The sequence below is a fragment of the Lynx canadensis genome, chromosome A2, assembly GCF_007474595.2.
Source record: "Lynx canadensis isolate LIC74 chromosome A2, mLynCan4.pri.v2, whole genome shotgun sequence".
Taxonomy (NCBI): Eukaryota; Metazoa; Chordata; class Mammalia; order Carnivora; family Felidae; genus Lynx; species Lynx canadensis.
The window spans coordinates 22,103,168-22,116,364 of NC_044304.2; the positions used below are offsets into that span (position 1 = coordinate 22,103,168).

At 41.4% G+C, this 13,197-nt stretch overlaps 1 protein-coding gene across 6 annotated transcripts in view; it reads right to left on the reverse strand.

Annotated features, from left to right (window-relative positions):
• CHDH (choline dehydrogenase) overlaps positions 1-13,197 on the reverse strand; it is a 40,292-nt gene that overhangs the window by 7,369 nt on the left and 19,726 nt on the right. For all 6 annotated transcript variants that reach the window (XM_030307028.1, XM_030307029.1, XM_030307032.1 and 3 more), the window contains 2 exons: positions 1,464-2,222; positions 708-859 (listed from right to left, as the gene is read on the reverse strand). In XM_030307028.1, coding sequence (XP_030162888.1) covers positions 708-859; positions 1,464-2,166 — 855 coding nt within the window. In that variant the 5' untranslated portion in view covers positions 2,167-2,222. The remainder of the gene's footprint in view (positions 1-707; positions 860-1,463; positions 2,223-13,197) is intronic.

Consider the following 13,197-nt stretch of genomic DNA (forward strand, 5'->3'; position numbering starts at 1 on the left):
GGCGCTCCACACATGCAGCTCCCGAGTGCGGGTGCAACACTGAAGCGCGCTTCACATGCTGATACGTTCTGCAACAGTCACACTGTAACGATGGTCTTAAAAACGGGACTGTAGAGCCCCAGACACTCCAACAAGCAGCTTCAATAAAGCAAGCAGTGAGTCAGATCTTCACATAGAGGCAGAATGATCCTGACACACTGCTAAGTGGAGAACAGCATAGTGCTGGGGGCACTGGGTGGCTCAGCCAGTTAGGCATCTGGCTCTTGATTTTGGCTCAGTTCATGGGATCAAGCCCTGCATTAGGTTCTGTGCTGACATAATGGAGCCTTCTTGGGATTCTCTCTCTCTCTGCCCCTTCCCCTGCTTGCACATTTTCTCTCAAAAATAAATGAATACATATTTTTAAAAAGTGTAGTGTTGAAATATGGATTATGATCACATTTGTGGTTTTTAAAGCCTTAGTACAAACCTATCAATTTCTCAAAAGGTATGGAAGGTTCTAGGAGCCTGCTCTGAGGTGGGGAGGGGCAGACAGAGGCTCACAGGAGCCACCATGGGCTCTCTGCAGGTGGCTGGACTGAGGGCTTCCTCTCCTCTGAGACCCTGGGGACAAGAGCCCAACTGCTACCCACACTAAGCATGACCACTAGGGTGACTGCTCATTCCCTTCCATCTCGACTGCGCCAGCCTGGAAGTAACTCACTCACCCGGTGACTCTGGCCATTCTTGACGTACTCCACACCCACTGCACGCGTGCCTTCAAACAGTACCCTGTTCACAAACGTCTGGGCCTCGGCAGTGAGGTTGGGGCGGCTCAGTGCTGGATGCAGGTACGCACAGGCTGTGCTCCAGCGCTTGCCTGGCAGACAGAGCAAGGCGATCAGGCACAGCCCCTGCCCCTTTGCCTGATGTGGGGGTGGGAGGGTGGGGCTGGGGCTGAAGAAAGATGGAATGTGCCCTTCCCCTGGCAGGACAAGCTCTGCCTGCAAAGTAGGGCTAAAACCAAGTCTCTGCAGGACTGAAATCCACATCCATCTGGGGTGGAAAAACACCCTCCACTCCCAACAGGATGACCAGGAGCACCTAATACAAGGGGGTAAGAACTCTATAGAGGCAGGCAAGGGCCCTGGGTCAACCCAGGCCCTGCCTCTGTCCTGCTGTGTGCAAGGCACTTCAGTGCTCTTTGCCTCAGTTTCCTTATCTGTAAGTCTCTTTGGTCAAAGAGCTGACTCTCCACAACAGAGGCCAGAGGCCTAAAGGATGCCCGAGAGTCTGTCTCCAAGTCATTTCTCACTGGCTACGAATTGTATTCTGTGGCCTGTAGGGGGCGTGAGACCTCCGTCATCTCGGCCTCATACTAGTCCGTTTATCCTCACTTACTGACCACGATGGGGGCAGGGGGATGGGGCTGTGATGGGCAAAAGGAGGAACCAGGGAGATGGGGGACGGGAGCCTTGTGCTACCTTGGTGGATGGTCATGTCCATCCATCCGAAGCCTTCTTGCTGGAAGCCATTCATGTCCTCAGTGAGGGGGTAGCCAGCCTGCTGCGCCGCCTCCAGGAAGGCGCGGTGCAGCGCGTGGTTGGTCTTGCCCCGGGACACGTGTAGTGGCCCGTCGCCGCCGCGGTACCTGTTAGCACCCAGTTCGTGGCTCTGCGCCTTGCGGAAGTAGGGCAGGCAGTGCTCGTAGTCCCAGCCGGCCGCGCCTTCCCGCTGCCAGCGGTTGTAGTCCTCTGCGTGCCCGCGGATGTAGACCATGGCGTTGAGCGACGACGAGCCTCCCCAGACCCGGCCGCGCGGCCAGTACAGCACGCGGCCGTCGAGGCCTGGCTGCGGTTCCGTGTGGTAGCACCAGTTGTACCTGTCATCGCACAGGTTGGCCACGAGGGCCGCGGGCATGTGGATCTTCCACGAGAGCCGCTTGCTCCCGGCGAGCATGTCCTTGGGCCCGGCCTCCAGCAGCAGCACACGCCTGTCCGCGTCCTCGGTGAGCCGCCCGGCCAGCACGCAGCCCGCCGAGCCCGCACCCACCACCACGTGACTGTACTCGTCCCCAGTCCCGGGGCCCGCGCTGGCCAGAGCACGGACACTGGGGGGCCGCTGCCGCCCCAGGGCTCCCCATGCGCTCAGATGCCTTCTCCTCCAGCCTCGCAGGACACTCCACATGCTTCCAGCCCAAGTCCTCGTGCATCCACCAAAAGGAGTGTGATGACTCACTGTTCCTAAAACAGGAAAAGAAGCTTTAAAATTTTTAACTTGACATGCACTTGCAGAATCAGCCCAAAGCTGGGGCAGCTGCATCAGTGCCGCAAAGGTCCCCCACAGGCTCACCAAGTGCCCACCTCAGGCTGGGTGAGGCAGGCCTGGCAGGCAAGTCCCTGTGCTGGGGAACTAGAAGGAGGGAGCAGAGGTAGACACAGGAGATCAGTACTGTGAGATCCCTGCCAGGGCTGACAAACACAGGGCTGGGGGCACAGGAGAGAGGCTCCTCTCTAAACTTGAGAAGTAGGGTGGTCCCCAGAAAGGCCTCTGGGCCTCTGTGACATGTGTGCCTGAACCTGGACCTGGCAGGTGTCTGTCTATCTGCTGGAATGCAGGGGAGGTAAGGGCTTTCTAGGCTTGCACTCATTGTTCGCCCACCTAAGGCAGTTGCTGAGACCCTACCAGGCACCATTTCATCTCTAGCAGTACACAGAGAACAAGAATCTGCCCTCAAGACTGATGGGCTGGCCTAGGGAGACAGACAAGACTTCAGTAACTGAAGGAAGGGCAGAGTGAGGGGCTGGAGGCTGCAAAGCTCAATGCCTCTGACCTGAGGGCCATGGGTGTCCTAGACGGCTTTTCAGCAGATGATGGGGTCAGAGCTACAATCTTCAAAGTTCACTCTGTGGAGTGCTGGAGTTCAAATAACCAAATGCCAATAGCTTCTGAAGGGGCCTTTCCCAACAATGTGCAAATTAATCCCAACACACTTAGTGCACAGAGGTGAAAAAGAACCAGGATATCCCACTCTACTGACACAAGAACATCTGAGAGAGCCCCACCCGAGACCTGCCCAAGACTGATGCCACAAGAGAGCTAAAGAGCCTCAAAAAAACCCTCTTCCCCCCCCCCCCCGCTCCGCCCATGAGCCTGCCCCAAGTAACAACAGCAGCCTACCACTGGAGGTGGGCTAACAGGTAAGAGTGTAGAGAAACAGCCAGACCCCCATTTACTCAGGCACAGGAGAAAGAAGCTCCAGGGCCTCCTGAAAGCCAGAACACCGAAGAGACTTCTAGCACTCCAGGCCCCATACTAGTAGGGGGTAGCAGTGCCCACCATTCAACTCCCAGCCGTGGCTCAACACTCCACACTGATGACCTGGTAGAATGAAGGCATGTTCTTTTCTAGGCATTAATACTATTTACCTAGGTCACTACTGTCCTGTTACACATAAGGTCCAGCATTTAACACAAATTTGAGAGACACAGATTAGGAGCAGGGGAAGACGGTGAAGGAGGAGGACCCTGAGCTCACCTCCTCCCACAGACACAGGAGGGCAACAAGTACACAGAATGCAGCTCACTCTGAAAACCACCTGAAGACTGGCAGACCAGCTATTCCACAGCTAATAACGTAAAGAGAAGGTCCTATCAAGAAAGGTGGGAGGGTCAGAGACATGGTTGGGAACCAAACCCCAGGCACACAGGCCACAAGTGGGGAGAATACCATCCCAGAGGAGGTCTGCTCCCTCCCTGAGGAGGTCCTCCCTGAGGAGCAAGGGGATCAAACCCCACACTGGGCATCCCCACCCTGGGGATGTGCCCCAGAAAGATGAGCCCCTATAATGTCTGGCTTTAAAAATCAATAGGCTTAACTGTGGGAGACCTGGAGGGCTATAGGAAACCAAGAGTCTGCTCTTAAAGGGCCAGTGCGCTACATCACTCAGTCTGAGACCCAACAGGAGAGCAGCAGTTTGAAAAGCACCTGGCTTAAATGTGAAGAAGATTTATTGACTAATTTTACCACGTTTGCTGAAAGGGCAGGGATCTGTAGGAGATTTCTCCAGAGATGGAAGTGCTGGTGACGCCATTTTTCTTGCCCCCCTTCAGCCTAGGTGGCTGGCTGCTTACAGGAGCCAGTTCTGATACTTCATCCACCTTGCTGGCATCGCTCGTCCCCCACCAGCATTCCCCTGTGGACCCACACCACCCAACCCACGTGCCCCAGCAGGTGTCCCTCCAAAGTGGCTCCTGCCCCAGCACACCTGGAAGGCAGCCTCGGCCAGGACTGGCACCATTCCAAAGTGACACCTGCCCTGGGGAAGCAGACAGCCGGCACCACACACCAGCATGCCTGCAGCGGCTACAGCCGAGCCATTCAGCCAGCCATACCAGGGGCCAGTCCTGCCCATCATTACACCACACAAGTTGTGGCCCAGTCACAACAGGAGGGTGCAAGCAGCCCACACAGGGACACTCCTTGAGCGCTTGGTTCTGGTGACCAGGGGAGACTGCACTTCCACTCAAGGCCGTTACTTTTAAGACCGGGAGACATACCTACGCTACCTAATGCACAGAAACAAACACAGAGTCAAACAGAATGAGGACACAGAGGAATATGTTCCAAACAGAAGATGATGACAGGGACTCAGAAAAAGAACTAAGCAAAGTGGAGATTGGCAATCTACCTGCTGAAGAATCCAAAGTAATGGTGATAAGGATGCTCATTTGACTTGTGAGAAGAGTAGAGGAGGAGCTCAGAGAGAACATCAACAAGGAGACAGAAAATATAAAAAGGAACAAATCAGAGTGGACTAAAAGTAACTGAATAGAGGAAATCAACAGCAGATTAGAGGATGCAGAGGAACAGCTTGGCAATCTGGAACACAGGGTAGGGGAAAGCACCCAAGGTGAACAGCAAAAAGAAAAAGAATTTTTAATGAGGACAGATGAAGGGACCTCTGAGACAACATCAAGTGTACTAACACTAACCTCTTCACATTAAAGAGATCCCAGAAAGAGAAGAGAAAAGAGAGAGAGATAGAGAGACAGAGAGAGAGAGAGAGAGAGAGAGAGAGAATGGGGCAGAAAACTTATTTTAAGAAATAATAGCTGAAAATTTTCTTAACTTGGGGATGAAAACAGACATCCAGGTTCAGGAAGCACAAAAAGCCCCTAACACAATGGACCCAGGAGGTCTACACCAAGGCACATGATAATTAAAATGGCAGAAATTACAGAGAATCTTAAAAGCAGGAAGAGAAAAGCAAATAGCTACATAGAAGGAAAACTCCAATAGGGCTATCACCAGATTTTCAGCAGAAACTTTGCAAGAAGAAGAGAGGGATATGATATATCCAAAGTGTTGAAAGGAAAAAGCCTATAACCAAGAATACTTTATCTGGCAAAGTTATTGCTTAGAATTAAAGGGGAGATAGTTTTTCAGACAAACAAAAGTTGAAAATGTTCATCACCACTAAACCAACCTTACAAGAAATGTTAAAGGGATCTCTTTAAGAGGAAAATAAAAGATCATAATTAGAAGAAAATTATGAAAGGAAACATAAAAAGTAAAGTAAATTTCACTGGTAAATTCACCAGTAAATTTCACTGGCAAAAGCAAACATACTAATAATATAATCACTTAAAAAGCTAGTATGAAGGTAAAAGACAAAAGTAGTAAAATCAATTATACCTACAAAAATTAGTTAAGGGATACACAAAATAAAAAGATATAAAAATATGATGTCATATACATTAAAACATGGAGGAGGAGAGTAAAAATGTAGTACTTTCAGAATATGTTCAAACTTAAATGACTGACTTAATATAGAGTGTTACATACAGAGGATATCATATATGAGTCTTATAGTAACCACAAACCAAAAATGTGTAATAAGTACACAAAAATAAAGACAAAGGAACCAAAGCACAACACTAAAAAAAGTCACCAAATCAGAATGGAAGAGAGCAAGAAGAAAGGAGTATAGAACAACTACAAAAAACAACCAGAAAACAATTTACAAAATGGTAATAAGTATATACCTATCAATAATTACTTTAAACGTAAATGGATAAATGCTTCAATCAAAAGACACAGGATGACTGAATGAATACAAAAATAAGACCCATCTATATGCTGTCTATAAAAGACTCGCTTCAGACCTAAAGACACATAGACACAAGCAGATTCAAAGTGAAGAAGTAGAAAAAGATATTGGAAGCAAAAACAAACAAACAAACAAAAAAACTCAGGTCATGATCTCACAGTCTGTGGGTTCAAGCCCTGCATCGGGCTCTGTGCCAAAAGTACAGAGCCTGCTTGGGATTCTGTCTCCCTCTCTCTCTTTGCCCCTTGCCCCCTCACACCCTCTCTCTTTCTAAAATAAATAAACATTAAAATAAAGACTGTAACAAGAGATACATAATGATAAAGTGATCAATACAAGAGAATATAACAATTGTAAATATCTGTGCACCCAACATAGGAGGACCTAAACATATGAAACAAATATGAGCAGACTTACAGGGAGAAATTGATAGTAATACAATATTAGTAGAGGAGTTTAAAATCCCACTTCAAGACTAGATAGATCATCCATGCAAAAAAATCAATAAGGAAACAGTAGTTTAGAATGGAAATTAAGACCAAATAGACTTAACAGATATATACAGAACATTCCATCCCAAAACAACAGAATATACATTCTTTTAAAGTGCACATGTAATGTTCTCCAAAATAGCTCTCATGTTAGGCCAAAATACAAGTTTCAATAAATTTTAAAAACATGAAATCGTATCAAGCATCTTTTCCAACCACGATGGTATGAAACTAGAAATCAATTACTAGAAAAAAACGCAAACACACAGAAACTAAACAACATGCTACTAAACAACCAATAGGTCAATGAAGAAATAAAGGAGGAAATTTAAAAATACCTAGAGACAAATGAAAATGGAAACACAATGGTTCAAAATCTTTGGGACTTAGCAAAAGTAGTTCTAAGAGAGAAATTTATAATGATACAGTCCTACCTTAAGAAACAAACAAACAAAAATATCAATCTAACTAGAAAAAGAAGAAAGCCCAAAGTCAGCAGAAGGAAGGAATTAATATCAGAGCAGAAATACATAGACTAAAAAAACACTATAGAAAAGATCAATGAAACTAAGAGCTGGTTCTTTGAAAAGATAAGCAAAATTGATAAACCTCTAGCCAGATTCATCAAGGAAAAAAAAGAAAACTCACGAAAAAGAGAAATTACAACCAACACCACAAAAATACAAAGGATTATGAAACAACTATGAAAAATTATACATCAATAAACTGAAAAACCTAGAAGTGGATAAATTTCTAGAAATTTTCCAAGACTGAATCAGGAATAAATAAAAAAATTGGAACAGACCAGCGGCACCTGGGTGGCTCAGTTGGTTAAGCATCCTACTTCGGCTCAGGTCGTGATCTCTCAGTTTCTGAGTTCAAGCCCCGTGTTGGGCTCTGTGCTGACAGCTCAGAGCCTGGAGCTTGCTTCAGATTCTGTGTCTCCCAGTCTCTTGGCCCCTCCCATGCTCATGCTCTGTCTCTCTCTGTCTCTCATTAATAAATGTTAAAAAATTTTTTAATAAAAAAAAATTGGAACAGACCTACTAGTAGTAATGAAATTGAATCAATAATGACAAAGATCTCAACAAACAAAAGTCCAGGACCAGATAGCTTCACAGGTGAACTGTATCAAACATTTGAATTAGCATTAATACCTATCCTTCTCAAACTATTCCAAAAAATAGAAGAGACAGGAATGCTTCCAAATTCATTCTGAGGCCAGCATTACCCTGATACCAAAACCACACAAAGATACTACAAGAAAATTATAGACCAATATCCCTGATAAACAATGATGCAAAATTTCTCAACAAAATATTAGCAAACCCAATTATAAAACAATATATTAAAAGGATCATTCACCACAATCAAGTGGGATTTATTTCAGGGATGCAAGGGTGATTCAATATTTGCAAATCAATCAACCTGATACACCATATTAACAAAATGAAGAATAAAACTCATGCAATCCTCTCAATAAATACAGAAAAAAAATCACAAAATTCAACATCTATTCATGATAAAAACTATCAACAAAACGGGCAGAGAAGAAACATGTCTCAAAATAATAATGGCCATATATGACACACCCACAGCTAATTTCATAGTCAATGGTGAAAAGCTAAAAGCTTTCCCTCTAACATCAGGAATAAGACAAGGATGTCCACTCTCACCACGTTCATTCAACATAGTACCAGAAGCCCTAGCCACAGCAATCAGACAAGAAAAAGAAATAAAAGGCATCCAAATTAGTAAAGAAAAAGTAAAACTGTCACTCTTGGCAGATGGCATGATACTATAGATTAAAAAACAAAAACACCTAAAGATTAAAAAAAAAAACTACGGGAACTAATAAATGAATTCAGTAAAGTTGCAGGATACAAAATTAATATACAGAACTCTGTTGAGTTTCTATACACTAATAATCAACTGGCAGAAAGAGAAATAAAGAAAATAATCCCATTTACAATTGTATCAAAAAGAATAAAATACCTAAGAATAAATTTAACCAAGGAGATCAAAGACCTGTATTCTGAACTATAAGATATCAATGAATGAAACTGGAGATGACACAAATAAATGGAAAGATAGGTCTGAAGAATTAATATCATTAAAATGTCCAGACTTGGGGCGCCTGGGTGGCTCAGTCGGTTAAGCATCCGACTTCAGCTCAGGTCACGATCTCACGGTCCATGGGTTCGAGCCCCACGTCGGGCTCTGGGCTGATGGCTCAGAGCCTGGAGCCTGTTTCCGATTCTGTGTCTCCCTCTCTCTCTGCCCCTCCCCCGTTCATGCTCTGTCTCTCTCTGTCTCAAAAATAAATAAACGTTAAAAAAAAAAAAGTTAAAAAAAAAATGTCTATACTTCACCAAACAATCTACAGATTCAATGCAATCCCTATCAAAGTAACAATTGATTTTTCACAGAACTAGAACAAGTAGTCCTCAGATTTGTATGGAACCACAAAAGACCCTGAATAGCCAAAACATTCTTCAGAAAGAAGAACAAGGCTGGAGATATAATGCTCCCAGATTTCAAACTACACTACAAAGCCATAGTAATCAAAACAGTATGATACTGGCACAAAAACAGACACATAGATCAATGGAACAGAACAGAGAGCCCAAAAATAAACCTGTACTTACATGGTCAAATAATCTATCACAAAGGAGGCAAGAATACACAATAGGAAAAAGTCTCTTTTTGTTGGGCAAATGGGACAGCTTGTGCAGAAGAATGAAATTGGGCCACTTTCTTACACCATACACAAAAATAAACTCAAAATGGATTAAGGACCTAAATGTAACATCTAAAACCATAAGAATCAGAGAAGTAAACATAGATAGTAAATTCTGACATCTGCTTTAGCATTATTTTTCTGGATTGGTCTCTCCAGGCAAAGCAAACAAAAGAGAAAAGAAAAAAGAAAAAACTGGGATTACATCAAGTTAAAAAACTTTTGCACAGCAAAGGAAACCATCAACGAAATGAAAACACAAGATGTTTGAGAGAAGAATGAATGGATGGGAGAAAATATCTGCAAAATGATTTATCTGATAAGGGGTAAATATCCAAAAAAGATAAAGAACTTGCACAACTCAACACCAGAAAAACAAATAATCTAATTTAAAAATGGGCAGAGGACCTGAATAGACCTATTTTTCCAAAGAAGACATACAGATGGTCAACAGACACATGAAAAGATGTTCAGCATTACAAATCATTACAGAAATATAAATCAAAACCACAATGAGAAATCGCCTCACACCAGCCAGAATGGCTAGTATCAAAAGGACAAGAAAAAACAAGTGTTGGCAAGGATGTGGAGAAAAGGGAACTCTCCTGTATTATTGGTAGGAATGTAAATTGGTGCAGCCACTATGGAAAATGTAGTTTCCTCAAATTATTAAAAACAGAAATACTATATGATCCAGTAATTCCCCTTCTGGGTATTTACCCAGAGAAAACAAAAACACTAATTTAAAAAGATATATGCATCTCTGTTTATTGAGCATTATTCACAATAGTCAAGATATGAAAGCAACGTATGTGTCCTTGGATAGATGAATGAATAAAGAAAATGTGGTGTATTACACAATGGAATATTACTCAGCTATAAAAATAATGAAATATTGCCATTGGCAACAACATGGAGGGATCTAAACGGTATAATGCTAAGTGAAATAAGTCACAGAAAGATAGATACCATATAATTTCATTAATATGTGTAATTTAAGAAACAAATGAACAAAGAAAAAATGAGACAAAAAACCAAACTCCCCTTATTTTTTTATCTTTTCAGAATATAATTGTCAAAAGCAAAGGTAGTAAAATATATAATAGGGTTTATAATATATGTAGAATTAAAATATATATAACAATAAAAGCACAAAGTATGGGATGGGGGAAATAGAAGTATACTTTTGTAAGGTTTTTATACCCTACATGAAGTGGTACAATATTATTTGAAGGTATACTGTGATAAGTGAAAGGTATGTATCATAAACCCTATCATAATCACTAAAAAGTAAATAAGAATTGCAGCTAATAAATCAATAGTGGAGATAAAATAATATAAAATAATCAAGAGCTAAAAGAAACTTAAAAGAGATAGGACAAATAAAGAGCAAATAGTAAAGTGTTAGATTTAAATCAAACCATATCAATAATTACATTAACTGTAAATAGTATAAACACTCTAATAAAAATGCAGAAATTGTCAGGTGGAATTTTTAAAAAGACTCAAGTATGTGCTGCCTACAGAAAAAAAAAACACACCACTTTAAATACAAGGACACAGGTAATAAAAAAATGGAAAAATAGATGCACCACATAAACTGTATATAAAAACAGTCTACAAAAAAACAATTAGACTGAATATATTAATTTTAGACAATGTAGACTTCAGTACAAAGAATATTACCAAGGTTAGGAAGACATTTCAAGATGATAAAAGGGCTAATTTATCAAAGACAAAACAATTCTAAATGTGTATGTGCCTAATAGAGCTTCAAAATCATGAAGCAAAAATGACAGAACTGAAAGGAGAAATGAATAAATAAATACACAGTTACACCTGGAGACTTCAACATTCCCCCTCTCAGTAACAGATAAAACAACTAGGCAAAAAATCAGAATATAGAAAACTTGAACAACATTATGAACTACATTGACCTAATTAACACTTATTATTAAACACCCAAACAACAGCAGAATACATATTCTTTGCAAATATACCTCACTAAGAGAGACCTTGTTCTGGGCTATAATAAGAATCTCAACAAATGCAAACGGACTGAAATGACACAAAGTATGTTGTCTGTCCACAAAATGATTTAGAAATTATATATAGATAGATATCTATATGTATATCACCATAAGAAATTAAGCAACACTCTTCTATAAAACCCATGAGTCAAAAAAGAGATCACAAGAGAAATTAGCACATGTTTGAACTGAATGAAAATGAAAACACAAGAGACCAAAATGTGTGGAATTCAGGTAAAGCAGTGCTTTGAGGAAATATATGGCATTATAATGCTTATATTAGAAAAGCCAGATCTCAAATTGATGGTCTATACTTTTTTACCTCTAAAAAAAGAAAAAAATCAGAAAAAACAATCCCAGAGTCATCATAAATAATAAACATTAACAGTAGAAATAAATGAAATTGAAAACAAATTTTAAAAAAGTTTTCAGTTTACTTATTTAGAGAGAAAGAGAGAGAGACAAGAGACAGAGAAAGAGCAAGCAGAGGATGGGAGAGAGAGAATCCAAAGCAGGCTCCACGCTGTCAGCACAGAGCCTAATGCAGGGCTCAAACTCAGGGACTGTGAGATCATGACCTGAGCTGAAACCAAGAGTCAGATGCTTAACTGATTGACCCACCCAGGTGCCCCATTTTTAAAAATTTTTTTAAGTTCATTTATTTAGAAAACAAATTTAAAAGTAGAAAAAATAAAACCAAAATTTGGTTCTTTAAAACAATAAAATTAATAAACCTCTACCCAAAAAAAGAGAGGTAACACAAATTACCAACACCAGCAAATGACAGAGGGGGTATCACTACATATTCTACAGACAATAAAAAACAGTATTCTGAAATTTTTATGCCAACAAATGTGATCATTAAGACAGTATGGATAAATTTCTTGAAAGATTATCCAAGCTCACTCAAGAACTATATAACCTAAATAGCTCTATATACCTATTAAAGAGATCGAATTCATTATTTAAATTTTTCCCACAAAGAAAACTGTAGACTTCATTGGTAAAATCTAACAAACATCAAAGATATAATAATACTGATTCTACAGAAAACAGAAGAGTAGAGAACACTCTCCGATTCATTTTATAAAGCCAGCAGAATCCTGTTACTGAAGACATCACAAGAAGACTACACACCAATATCCTTCATGAACAAAGATGCAAAAATCTTTAACAAATTTTTAGCAAATCAAATCCAGCAACATACATTATAACCAATTACAGTTTATCCCAGGAATGCAAAGTTGGTTCAACAGCAGAAAAATCAACATGTTTCATCATATTAAGAAACTAAAAAAGAAAAACCATATGATTGTCTTAATGCAGAAAGCATTTAGCAATATTCCACATTCCATCCATAAAATCTGTGTACCCAAGGAATTAAAGAGAACTTCCCAGTAAAGAGCATCTATGAAATACCTACACCTAACTATATATTCAATAGTGAAAGGCTAAAAACTTTCCCCCTGAGGTCAGGAACAAAGCAAGGATATTCACCCTCACCACATTTATTCAATACTGTGCAAAGGTTCTAACCAGAATTTTAAGGCTAATTAATTCATTAATATAAAAGTGGAAGACAGGAGTACCTGGGTGGCTCAGTCAGGGTTAAGCGTTTGACTTCGGCTCAGGTCATGATCTCACGGTCGTGGTTTCAGGCCCCGCATCAGGCTCTGTGCTGACAGCTCAGAGCCTGGAGCCTGCTTTGGATTCTGTGTCCCCTTCTCTCTCTGACCCTCCCCTGCCTACACTCTGTCTCTGTCTCTCAAAAAAATAAAATATTTAAAAACAGTTTTTTAAAAGTGTTTTTTAAAAGTGGAAGGCACACAGATTAGAGAGAAAGAA